The sequence below is a fragment of the Trichechus manatus genome, unplaced genomic scaffold, assembly GCF_000243295.1.
Source record: "Trichechus manatus latirostris isolate Lorelei unplaced genomic scaffold, TriManLat1.0 scaffold00236, whole genome shotgun sequence".
Lineage (NCBI taxonomy): Eukaryota > Metazoa > Chordata > Mammalia > Sirenia > Trichechidae > Trichechus > Trichechus manatus.
The window spans coordinates 1,922,798-1,936,593 of record NW_004444172.1 but is presented as its reverse complement, the minus strand read 5'-3'; the positions used below and the strand labels follow the sequence as shown (position 1 = coordinate 1,936,593).

At 40.4% G+C, this 13,796-nt stretch overlaps 1 protein-coding gene across 1 annotated transcript in view; it reads right to left on the bottom strand.

Moving 5' to 3' along the window:
- Positions 1-1,448: 1,448 nt before the first annotated feature.
- Positions 1,449-13,796, bottom strand: part of LOC101360462 (fatty acid desaturase 2-like protein FADS2P1) — a 33,148-nt gene continuing 20,800 nt past the window's right edge. Inside the window, 7 exon segments of the mRNA XM_004389245.1 lie at positions 1,449-1,500; positions 3,526-3,651; positions 5,314-5,393; positions 7,158-7,254; positions 9,008-9,105; positions 9,301-9,365; positions 12,779-12,839. Of these exon segments, the coding sequence (XP_004389302.1) occupies positions 1,449-1,500; positions 3,526-3,651; positions 5,314-5,393; positions 7,158-7,254; positions 9,008-9,105; positions 9,301-9,365; positions 12,779-12,839 (579 nt within the window).

Below are 13,796 nucleotides of genomic sequence, written 5' to 3'. Positions count from 1 at the left end.
ACAAACATGGTTTTGAGAGATTTTGGAGTTAAAGAACTAATGCTTATTGGTAGAATTTCAGACAACAGAGATAAATCAATAGTGGTGATTTGCTTGGGGCTGCGAGTGGAGGCCTGTTTTGTTGTGCTTTTACTCACTGCAGCTAAGGTCGGCTTTAACCATGTCTTCCGTGAATAGTTGAGAAAGGACACACATACTAGAGATAAGCATGGCACTTAGTGTATCCACTAGTCCTTCTAGCACTGGTATTGGGGAAAGTACTCTCTCATCCTAGTTGTTATTGCCGTCGGGTTGGCACCAGCTCATGAAGACCCCATGCACAAAGGAATGAAACGATGTCTTGTCCTGTACCATCCCATGATCAGTTGCAGATCAGACCATGTGAGCCGTAGGGTTTTCATTGGCTGATTTTTGTAAGTAGATCACTGGGCCTTTCTTCCTAGTCCATCTTTGCCTGGAAGCTCCAGTGAAACCTGTTCAGCACCATAGCGACATGCAAGCTGGGTGGTGGCTATGCATCAGGTGCATTGACTGGGAATCGAACCTGGTATTCCTGCATGAAAGGGGGGAGTTCTCCCACTTGTCCCTCTTTTCTCTCATCTTAAGACATGTTTCATCTAGTGCCAAGCTAGAATAATGGCTTTACACAGCTTGGTACATTATAGAAAACAAAACTCTTTCTTTCATCGGGGCCATCCAATGAGGTATGGTAGTTCTGCTCTGATGGGTAGGGAGTGAACAACAAAATCTTATACTCAGGACAGTCTATTTCTTAGTGGAACACAGGACACCCTTTAAATATAAACCTTAACCTGCTTGATCAGTTGCTATTGAGACTGGAGGTAGGAAGTTCCTTGAAGAGATTTTATAGAAATTTTAATTTCTCCACTTGGAAACAAAATGTATACACACTAATTAGACATATGCAGGTAGAATAACAAAATGTGAATGAAATTGAGATATTTAAAGAGATTTTAATGTTCATTATTTTCAATTTTTATAGAAAAATTTTGTGTATTTAAAAGGAAATTGACAAAAATTTGTATTTCTACAGCTACTTCTTACACACCATGATTTTCTTCTAAGATCAATTACACTGTTTTCTAAAGTACCCCATCAGACGTCTCTTCTTTGGCCCACTTCTTCCTATGTCCACTTAATCAGTACAACTAGGTCTCTTTGTAGGATTAAGTTCAAGATCACAATGAAAAAATAAAATCACTGGAACCCCACTTCCCCTTTGCTGCTCTGGCTAAAATCATTTTGTGTTTCCTCTGCTTCTTATCTACAGAGAAGACCTGCAGGGAACGAGTTATCATGTCTTCTGGATTCATGCTCCTGGTATACTCATATGTGTCAATGCAATAGTAAGCAGGGAAGAGCTCTTGCACATTCACCTACCCCCTTCTTAGATACAGTCTCATGCATGCCAAAGTTGACTTTCTTCATCATTTCTCATAATAGGCCTTCACCCAGAGAGCTCCATATTTCTTAAAGGTCCTGTGGGAAGAGTAAGTAGAATCATCAGGACATGAGACTGATGTAGAAGAAGCTTCTCCATGGGACATTTGCTTCTCTACCCGGTTCAGGGCAATGTTGTCATTTTTAGTTATATTTGATAAATGTCTTCCTCTGTCTTCTAGTGGAGGGAGTCAAATACACTCAATTGTTTTTAACAGGTGAGTTCACCTTTTCCTTATGTAGGAGATTGTGTTTTTCCTTCATTTTATTGTTTCCTGTACTACAAACCATCATTTTAATCTTTTCTCTACTATTAAAACAAACAAACTTCTCTGAGTCTATAAAGTAATGCATATACCTGTATATCAATCCATCCTATAACCACATACCCATACTATTTTATAATATTAAAGATATTTTTCTAGGCTCTGGGGATACTACAATGAACCGGACAGACACGAACCCTATACACATGGAGTTCCTGGTCTAGCTTGGGAGACACATATTAAATAATTTATAACCCAACATATTATTTAAGCATTATTGTGATAAAGGTCATGAATGAAGAGAACTAGGAGCATGCAACAGGTTTCGTCTTGGGTGTCAGGGAAGACTTACATGAAGGAAAGTCTTTTGAGACGAGCCTTGAAGAGTGAATGGGAATTGACAAGGTGATGTGGGGACAGGTGGTGGTTTGGAAGAACATTCCAGGCAGAAGAAAAGATGACAAGGGGCAAGGAGTTTTTATAGCAGCCGAAGGGAGGGAGGCCAGATGTCTGGAGGGCAGGGAGGGTGGAGGGAAGAGATGGTGAGTCTGAAGCTGGGGCACTGGGGAAATGAAATCAGATCAGGCCTGGCCTTGTTGGCTTCATTCAAGATTCTGTATCCCTGCCCCCAAACTTAAAAGCAAGAGAAAGTGTTGAACCCAGGCCCACACCCCCCAAAAACTAAAAATAAAAAAATGCATTGCCATCGAGTCAGTTCTGACTCACGGTGACCTCATGTGTTACAGAGTAGAACTGCTTCATGGGGTTTTATTGACTGTAATCTTTCTTTCTCTCATTCATCGCTTTGATAGACATTTACTGTGTTACAGAGTAGAACTGCTTCATGGGGTTTTATTGACTGTAATCTTTCTTTCTCTCATTCATCGCTTTGATAGACATTTACTGAGTGCCAACCAGGTGCTAGATGCACTTCTCATTGTTCTTGTTGATGTTGGGTTGATTCTAACTCATGATGACTTCATGTGTACAGAGTAGACCTGCACTCCATAGGGTTTTCAACGCTGTGACCTTTTGGAGGCAGATTGCTAGGCCTGTCTTCAGAGGTACCTCTGGGTGGATTTGAACCGCCAACCTTTTGGCTAGTATTCAAGCACTTTACCTTTTGTGCCACTCAGGGACTCCTTTGGCTGCAATCTTTATGAAAGCAGATCACTGGCCTTTCTTCCTTGGCACCACTGTTTGAACTGCTAACTTTTAGGTTCATAGACAAGTGCAAACCATTTGTGCCAGCCAGGAACCTTTGAACCCAGGCCACTGACTGTTAATTTGACCAGCGTGATGTTCTTTAGGAAATTGGATGTGAATGCTTTAAGTATGAGCATGGATTTCAGTTCCTGTGGGCCCCATCACTCTTGGTCAGTCATCCCAGTTAAATTGATACTTTTATGTCCCATCATGCCCTATAGAATCTAAGTTTGCAACCCTGGACTTGATGATTTGGGATTTGAGAGTTCCTCCTACCATTTAAGTTCAAAAGCCTGTATAATGTGCTGTCAAGGACACAATGACAAATAATACACAGCCCTGGTTTTGAGCAGCTTACAATTTAGCAGGGCAATAAGGTATTTTTGGTAAGAGGTATCTACAAGGTGGTAGATAAATGGTGAGTATTAACATTGCTGTTGACATTGTTCCTCGTAGAAGCTTGTGTCCAGGATGGGCATACAGGTGCCTCTTAAATGGTTGTTGGATGAATAATTGAAAAACGAATGAACAGTCTGGGGATCATCAGTGAAGGGAAATGAGAGCTGTGAGCTGAGAAAGAATATGTTATTACCTGATAATATCTCTAAACGCCTCCAACATGGGCTTTTTCACATACTGCAATCCGTGCTTGGCCCAGAGCGACCTCACCAGTGGTGCCACCTTGTGATAATTATGGCATGGCATTGTGGGGAACAGACTAGGAATGTCGAGATAAGGAGATATAAAACTTAGAGCTAAGATAAAGGAAAGGAGTTTTCTTTCTTTTATTACCAAATACAACTATATCGATAATGCAGACCCAACTGTGACCTTGCACAATACTTCTTTTCTGGGAAGTTCAAAAACTCTTGCCAAAACATTCTTATCACCTAACACCTCTGTGAACCATGTGGGTGACAAGTGTTTGGGAAATGTAAGAGAGTAAATATTAGCCCCATTAAATACGTTTATTTTTGGCCAAGCCAAATAAAGGGTATGATGTTGTCTATAATTTTGAGTTACTTAGGACAACTGGAGGTATCTCTCTTTCCATTAGACTCCTACCCCATGAATAGATGAGTATTCAACAAGTTTTAGCGCTTGTATATGGGAAAAGTCCCAAGAATAAGGAATAAGAAGTAAAGAGATGTGGGTTCTCATTCAAGGTTTTCAGGTGACCTCCTTGGGTTAACTTCCTCTTTGATAAAATATGAATAATAATCCTTTTGTGTTTTGCTGAGGTTTTAAAGGACAATATGAAAGGATGAGAAAATCCCGAGATTAGTTATACTATATCTCTTTTTTCTCTGAATATAAGTAGTCCCTGACTTATGATGTATTCAAGTTATGATGAATGGCACTTATAATAGTCTTTAAAAATTTTTTTGTACATCTTATCATTAGTAATATGCACTACCTGCAATGTTGCAGTGCATAATTTTCTCATGTCATCATTCTCAGATGTTCACTCGCAGATGGTTAATGTTATGATTTACTGTTCAAAACACTGCTATAAAGCAGGCTATGAAAACTTAAAAAAACAAAACAAAAAAAGAGGTATTCAACTTACGTCAGAACCAACTTACAATGGAGTTGTTGGAAAGGAGCCCCGTCATAAATCAGGGACTACTTGTATTCCAAAAATGGCTTAAGTAAAGAGTATGGAGAAAGGTTCTCCCTGGAATATTCTGGACAGATTGACTTTCAAAGTATTATCTTTTTCTCTTTCTATAGGATGTCCACCTAACTAACTCATTGGTAAATTACTTCCAGATACCATTTGGAAATTGCAGCAGGGACTGGATTTCCTTGTTGATTATTTTGTTACCTTGGCTCTAAAGAGATAGATATTTAAATTAAATAATTAAGTTTCAACACAACTTGGGTATCCTAGTAGTATGATTTTTCCTGAATTTTGCCAACAAAACAAATGCAAAGAAAACAATTACCAATTTCTAAGCTTATAGGAATCTGACAACTGAGTCACTGGTACTTTTCCATGATTCCACTCCATTTACTAACAATTGTCATGTTTCCTTCCTTTTTTTCCTCCTTCCCTTACCACTGAACCTTATAGAAAGATGGCTGTTGTTGTGTGCCATCGAGTCAGTTCCAACTCATAACGACCCTATAGGACAGAGTAGAATTGCCCCATAGGGTTTCCAAGGAGCAGCTGGTGGATTTGAACTGCCGACCTTTTGGTTAGCAGCCAAGCTCTTAACTACTACACCACCAGGGCTCCAGAAAAATGGTAGCCTTTGGAGAATCCTGTTTGTTCCCTCTCAGATCCTGAGCCCAGGGTCTTGCTCTGGCCTTTATGGGGAACTGTTATAAGTGACTGCCCTTGCCCCATATCATGGACTATTTCTATTTCACTCACTGGTGCTCAGTTTGGAAGTTCAGGTGCCCAGTGAACCAGTTGTTGAAAAAGGACTGTTCAACATTATAGGGGGTCAAGACCTGCAAAGAAAAATTCTTACATTAGATGTAAATGAGCCCAAGTGTCTAGCAAAGAAAATATTCTTTTATTTAGTCAATCATTCAACAAATGCTTATTGAGGACCTATTTTGTATAAGACACTATAAGATATATAAAAGACACACAGTCCTAGGTCTCAAGGAGCTTACAATTTAAAAGGTCAATAAGACATTTTGCTAAGATGTCCATACAAAGCAATAGACATGAAAGAGTATGTAGGATTTGAGCGGACTAAGCCATTATTAACCCTTGGATATGGAGGACTAAGGTGTTGTGAGGACTGGGTGTTTGACAGGGTTTTGGTGAGTGTAAATGGGATTGTAAGGGTTAGAATACCAACCCCATAGAGTGGACTTCTAAGTGAGGAGTAAGGCATTCAAGGGTCTAATCAAGTGCTCTGTGGATAGAAGTGTATTTCAGTATAAGTTGCTTCCTTTGTAATCTTATGGATTATGTTTTCCTGAGAAAGGAGTTCATGTAGGCTTCTTCAGATTGCCAAGGGGGTTCATTACACGAAAAAGATTAAAAACCGTCACTGATGTAATTGTATTGAATACCTTTCTAAGGCTTAATTCTAGCCTGAAATTTGAAGTTGTTGCGATTTCAAATGCTATTTTTGTGGTTGTTTTATGCCAATGTTTCTCAAAGTATGGTTCACAGAGTATTGGAGTTCCTCAGTGCACCTTCAGGGGATCTGCAAAGTCAAAACTATTTTCATAATATTTGAAGACATCATTTGCCCTTTTCATTCTGATTCTCTTATGCTTTTACAGTGGAATTTTCCAGAGGCTATTAAGCCTGTGATGATGTCATCACTCTGGTGTTCATATGTATTGGTTTTACTCTTATTATTTTAAAGTGAATTAACAAATATTTTAAAATTGATTAGTTTTAATTTCAAGTAAATATTAATGTATATAGCCAACATAAACAAAAAGTTTTTGAGATTGTCAATAAATTTTAGGAGCATCAAGTGATCCCCTGACCAAAAAGTTTGGGAACCACTGAGTTTGAGTATGAGGATGCAGGATAATGACTGAGTCTTCTGTTAAGCATACATGGCCAATGGGACGGACATTGACTTAAGGGGTGTTCTGTGATGGTCACAGTCCTGCTAAGCATTAACAGCATGTTTGGAGAGCATACCATGTCCCCTCTTTGGCGCTGTCTATATATACAATGAAATGAGATGATTTCCAGCTATAAAATTCATTCTGTAATTCTAGGAGCCTCAGATTCACTTCAAAGACTGTGTCACATGGAGGTTTAGAACAGGAGTCAGCAAACCTTTCAAGTATCAGATAAATATTTTAGGTGACTGTTATAGCTATTCAACTCTGCCCTTGTAGCATGGAGGCAACCATAGATAATACATAAATAAATGAGCATGACTGTGTTCCAATAAAACTTTATTTACAAAAACAGGCAATGGGCTGGATTTGGCCTTGGGCTGTAGTTTGTTAACCCCTGGTTTATAGCAAAGGCTCTGATATTGAATTACCTAGATTTAAAGCCTGTCTGCCTCTGCCACTTACTAGCTGTGTGATCTTGTGTAGGTTACTCGACCTCATCATGCCTCAATTTTATCATCTCTAAAGTGGGCATAATGGTAGTGCCTAGATCATGCAAAGCACTTGACAGTGCCTGGTACCTGGCAAGAATTCAGGTAAGTTGAGTTGTTATTATTTGAAGTAACCAGACTCAGCATGATTTGAAGACTCTTCCCCTAGGAACTCCATCATTACCTGAGTGCTGAACCAGTCCCAGTTCTCCTCTTGGACCATTTTCATTGGTAAGTGGTTCATAGAGATAACAGATGTAATCCAGAGACTTTCAAGCAAACTTTCAGGGAATAAAAGGAGGAAATGATGACTCTTTGCAGTGTTTCAGGTCTATTACGGGGCTTGCATAACCCCTGGCAGAGCTGGTTGAGCATTAGAGGTCATGAAAGGGACTCAAAGTTTCCAGTAAAATGGTGGTCACTTGTTTTTTCACTTGGAGGTTAGTTGTGGGGCCTTGTATACTAGAGATGGCATGCTAGGCATGCAGTCACAGTCACCTAATATAGGAATGGTGTCTCCTAAGTTCACTGTAGTGTTAGTTCAAGGATAAAAAGATACCAGAATAAATTAAAAGTATATGCAAAGTGGTTGGCAGCCTGGACTTTGTCATCAGATAGATCTGGGTTCAAGTTCCGTCGTGGCACTGGCACTAGCCCTTGCTTGCTCTATAATCTTGGGCAAATGACTTAATCTCTCTGAGCTTCAGTTCCTTTAGAAGATAAGTGAAGATGATGTTATCTACATTACAGGGCTATGCGAGGATTACATCAAGTAAGATAATGCATGTAAGCTTTTAGCAAAGTGCCTGATGCATATTAGTTATCATCTTTATTATGATTTTGAGACTTAGAATAATAATGCAACAGAATAAGGGAAGAGTAAATTGGAAAGTTGAATAAGGTTCTTCAGTCAAATGATGATCTAAAATCATTTAGATTTTGTGAAAATCTTAGTCATAAAAGAACTTAAAAAAAATTCCTGTCCTTTTATAATCTTTGGCAAGGGTTATGTTGTTCAAATGGATTACAATTTTAAAGGACTTGAGGATCAGCTGGAATGCTGCAATTAGGAATCAAACAAGTGAAAAAAAATGGAGATTGGGCAAATTCTTCTTCCAAGGAGTTCGTCTTGTACCTAAGCTTGGCATGAATCTTCTAAGCTATCTTTCCTTGTTGGAACACCTCAGATCTGATGGTTGAAGGTCCTAGGATGGGATAGGAGGTTTATATTTGCTGAATCTCTTTCAAGAGACACTTCTTAATTTTCCCCAGGTACTGTGGGTCCTAAAGTCATATGGTCCAGTGGCCCTCTTGACTTTGGTACACCCCACTGATTTGAAAGGGATAATGAAAATTTAAGGAAATTACTTTAAAACTGAGTCCTAGGTTCTTGATAGTTGGAGTGTGACCTCTAGACCAGCAGCATTAATATCAGCTGGGAAGTGTGGAATCTCATGCTCCTTCCCAGACTTATTTAATTAGAACAAACATTTTAGTAAGATCCCCCAAATGACTAGAAAGTACACTAAAGTTTGAAAAGCACTGTCCTTGGCCATCTCCAAGCTCTTATCAGCTTGGATAATTCTGTGACTTAGGAACAGCATGGCAGTGTGCAAAGAGCATTGGGATGAGAATCAGAAGAGTTAGCACTAATCAGGTCTGTCTCCAGGTCTCTCAGTTTACCCATTTGTAATAAATTGTAATTCATGTCATTTAGAATGTAGCTCAATTCAGCCACTCTACTGTAGAGCCGTTCTAAGGCAGCTTTATGCAGTCCATTCTAATCACAATATTGTCCTTGATTAATCCAGATTAAAAAAAATTTTTTTAAAGTGGAGTAGAGGAATGGGGACATTTGGAAAAAAAAAAAGAAGTTATAGTTATTTCAACTTTTTTTCATATTTCTTGGGAATGCCTCTGTCCTAGGGAATTCAGCATGGTGTCATAATACGTGCTAGTCACAAACAGTTCTGATGTGGAAGGTTAGAGGACTACTTGGGTTGTGGGAATAAGAGAATATTCTTGCTTTCTTACTTGACAAAATATGTGAGCAACACGATTCCGACGATTCCATAGAAAGGGCCAAATGTGATGAAATAGCGGATGTAAAAGCTGCTGATCTAGGCCGTATCCTACAGACAGAAACACTTGAAAGTTAGATGACCTGAATACAGTTTCATTTTCCTTCAATGGGGTGGGCTGTCTTCATATACTGGCTAAATATTAGGCCCTGATAATCAAGGAAGCTATGTCTGGAAGGGACCAGGCATTTACATTTCTCCTCTCCTACCTGCCTTTGGTTTCAGAGAATGAGCCAAGTTACTTACCATCCAATACCTTCGAAGGTTTACTACTGCATGGAAATATACAGACAGGAACAGGGGGAGCACAACTGAGAAAGAACAGAAAGAGATGGTGACTGAATGAGAAGAATGTCAAGAGTCTAGCTCCTTAACATGCCGTCCCTGAAATGTTGCCCTTGAGGAGGAACACAAAATGGGTATCCCAGAACCACATTCTGGACTCCCATGGGTCTTCTGAGTCTCTGTGGTTAAACCAGAAATTTGCTTAGGCCCAAAAAAGGCCAGGAAGCTCAGTGATTATAGCTCCAGGTTCAAACTCCATTGAGGGGGCTAGGGAAGTTTTGAAAATTTGAATCATTCTTGATGGAGAGTCTGGAAAAGCTTCTGCTACTAGCTTTTAAGCCCTTTCAAGGGCCATGGGATCCTTCAATCCCCACATTCCCGGGGACTGGATTCTGTTACAATATGTTAGGGTAGCAGAAATAAAGAAGTCACGTCATTTCCTGGCCAGAGAGTTAGTTCCCTGTTTCTCCCCCAGGACCAGCAAGGCTGCCTACAGCACAAAGGCACCTTGTGGAAACCCTTTGGATTTGAGCATGACTCAATTGAACTTGAGATGCTAAGCTAGCAATTGAAGGTAAAGCACAAAATAAAACAGTGCTTGGTGGCAGTGTGGTCTTTAAGGTGGGGATTTTACAGCAAACTCACATCATTTATTCATCTTTTGTGAGCTGAGGACGTATTCCTGCACTACAGACAGGGGAGGTAAAGACATACTTCTCAGGAAAGGTCAGAAAAGAAACTCCAACTGCTTTTTGGAGGCCGGATGGGGATCAGCTGCCTTTCTAAATGAGCCACCAATGTCTTCATCCTTCTTTTCAGACATGCAAGAAAAGGGGTAGGTGATTGGTACAGGATAATAGTTGCCAGACTCCAGCAGTGGGAAGACAGCAGAGGTGGTCGGCTACCACGTTGCAAAAAGTGGGCCCACAGGCCGTCTTCATCAGGCATGTTACAGGTGGCCGCTGGTAGCCAACACTTGAGCTAAACAGATCATCTACAGCGGGTTTCTCAGCTTCAACACTATAGACGTTTTAGGTTGGATAATTCTTTGCTGCTAGGGCTATCCTGTGTATTGTAGGATGTTTAGCAACATCTCTGGCTTATACCCATTGGATACCAGTACCACCCTTCCCACTTCATTATGATAACCAAAAATGTTTCTAGAATTTGCCAAATGTCTCCTGGGGAACAAAGTTCCCTTGGTTGAGAACTACTAATTTACAGGGAATGTTTGGGTCTTTCTCAGATTTTAGTTTATTTCCCAAATGTGTAGGCATGTTTTGGACAAGTAGATTTTGGGTTTCCTTGAAATCTTTCCTTGTCAGCTGTCATGATCTTGGTTAAGAGAAACACCTGTTTGCTTATGATGTTCTTTTATTGTTATCCGAACTACTCAGATACCCTATTTTTCTTTTAACCCTGGGCCCACATTCAGATCCATTATATGTATCTGTCCAGGAGCCCTGGTGGCACAGTGGTTAAGAGCGTGGCTGGTGGCTGCTAACCAAAATGTCAACAGTTTGAATCCGCCAGCCACTCCTTGGAAACCTTATAAGGCAGTTCAGCTCTGTCCAATAGGGTCGCTATGAGTCAAAATCTACTCCATGGCAATGGGTTATTATATATCTGTCCCCTAAATGTATATATATATACACACATATGTATGTATATATATCTATATATCTGTCCACCAGAATATCTTCTACAGCTTTATGTAGGCCAGAGGAACCGTCAGATTTCTTCCACATGGAATATCTATAAAAATAAAAAACCTAACCTCTTGCCTTTGAGTTCTGACTCATAGCGACCCATCTTGTAACATGGATGAATCTGGAGGACATTATGCTGAGTGAAATAAGTCAATCACAAAAGGATAAATATTATATGAGACCACTACTATAAAAACTCATGAAAAGGTTTACACACAAAAAGAAAGAATTTTTGATGGTTATGAGGGATGGGAGGGATGTGGCGGGGGGGAATACTAAATAGACAATAGATAAGTGGTAACTTTGGTGAAGGGTAAGATAATACACAATACTGTGGAAGCCAGCACAACTTGTAAAAGGCAAGGTCATCGACGCTCCATAGACACATCCAGACTCCCTGAGGGACCGAATTGCTGGGCGGAGGGCTGTGGGGACCATGGTCTTGGGGAACATCTAGCTCAACTGGCATAACAGTTTATAAAGAAAAAGTTCTACATTCTAACTTGGTGAGTAGCGTCTGGGGTCTTAAAAGCCTATGAGCAGCCATCTAAGATACTCCACTGGTCTCACCCCTTCGGGAGAAAGAGAGAATGAAGAAAACAAGATACAAGGGAAAGATTAGTCCAGAGGACTAATGGACTACAACTACCATGGCCTCCACCAGACTGAGTCCAGTACAGCTAGATGATGTCCGGCTACCACCCCTGACTTCTCTGACAGGGATCACAATAGAGGGTCCTGGACAGAGCTGAAAAAAAATGTAGAGTAAAATTCTAACTCGCAAAAAGACCAGACTTACCGGCCTGACAGAGACTGGATAAACCCTGAGAGTATGGCCCCTAGACACCCTTTTAGCTCAGTAATGAAGTAACTCCCGAGGTTCACCCTTCAGCCAAAGATTAGACAGGCTCATAAAACAAAATGAGACTAATGGGGTACAACAAGGACTAGAAGGCAAGAGGGGACAGGAAAGCTGGTAATAGCAAACCTATGGTCGAGAAGGGAGAGTGTTGACATGTGGGGTTGTTAACCAATGTCATAAAAAAATACGTGTACTAACTGTTTAATGAGAAACTATTTGTTCTATAAACCTGCATCTAAAGTACAATAAAAAAAAAATTAAAAAAAAAAATCAAAAACCAAACCTGTTGCTGTTGAGTGCTGACTCATAGAGACCCTATAGGACAGAGTAGAACTGCCCCATAGAATTTCCAAGGAGTGGCTGGAGGATTTGAACTACCAACCTTTTGGTTAGCAGCCGAGCTCTTAACAACTGTGCCACCAGGGCTCCAGAAATCTATAGGTGCCTTTTATTCCTGGGCCTCCATCTTTTTTGGCATCACATTGTAAATGCTCCAGCATTCTTTTCCCATCCCTCATCCCTCCCCAGCTATTCCACTATTTCCTTTTCCCTTGATAGCCGTTTGATAGGAAGAGTCCAGGATGCAGAATCTCTTGATTGGCATCCTGCCTTCCACCCCTCTTGGAGCATCTCCTTCCCTGCCTGAGACCCAGAGTGATGAGAGTCTGTTAAAAATGCCTATGTGCTCTCTACTTTCCTTTTCAGATTCTCATCCCAGTGGATCTGAAATAAGTCATCCTGCTTTTCTCAGTAACAGTAAGACATGGGCTGGTTTCTCTGTGACAGGATTGCAATCGTGCCTTCTGGCTTGGCAAGTGATTGCCTTGAGGAAATGGAATATATGGCATGTGGCTCCAAGGAGGCTCACCTGTTTAGTAGTATAGGTGCTGCTTTTCCTAGTTGATGTATTTTATTTTCTTCTTGCCATACTGAATGGAGAAAGAATAAAACTAAAATAACAGAAACACTTCTGGTCATCACAGTCAAGGACATCTTTGTGTGTATGTGTGCGTGTGAAATCTCTATGGATCATCTAAGAACCATCTGATCAGTGTTGATTGGCTATCAAACTTGAGACACTAGATAACCAGAACCAGGATGGGAGGGAATATTGTGGTGTCTTTAATTAAATGTGGGAAATTTTTGTATAATAGACTATTTAGTCTATTGAATCATAGGGATTGTAATCTTTTCTTTTTTATTCCTATGGAAGTCATTTTGAGTCCTTTTCTCCTTATGTGGGGTGGAATGGTGACTGGAAAGGGACAGGACATTTCTGTTTAGATTTTCTAGCTCTTTTTCAACTCTGCTGTTTAGAATTCTGCTTGAAGCTTAGGCTGCATTTCCATTCATGTAGCCAACTGCTGGTTTATTGAGTGGTCATGTGAAAAAAAGCTACAGTCATGACCTCTCTTATCTATTACATCTAATGGATCTCTCACTGTGATGTACTAGATATTTAGATGTTTGTGATATAGTGCTTATCGAATGTACTGACCTGTCTTTGCTGGATGAACATCTCCCTATGTCCTTGCTAAACTTTGGAGAGTCATTATCAACTTCAGTCACCTAGTTCCACTATCTAACATTAGCTTGTGTTGCCTCAGAGGTAGTGAGTAAGCACTGGGCCGGCACCTGCATGTTACCGGAATTGCTCAAGCAGAGAAATATAGGTTGTCACATTTCCTCCTGTGGGAGGTTGGACTGGATGACCTTTGAGGTCATTGAATCCTACACCCAAGTCTCCTTCTCTTCTTACAACTCCAGATCCAGTTATTTCAAATCTATATCCTAGATTTAAAAGTAGGAGAGGCCCCCACCAGACTGAGTCCAGTGCAACTAGAGGGGCCCACCTACCACCACTGACTGCTCTGACAGGGATCACA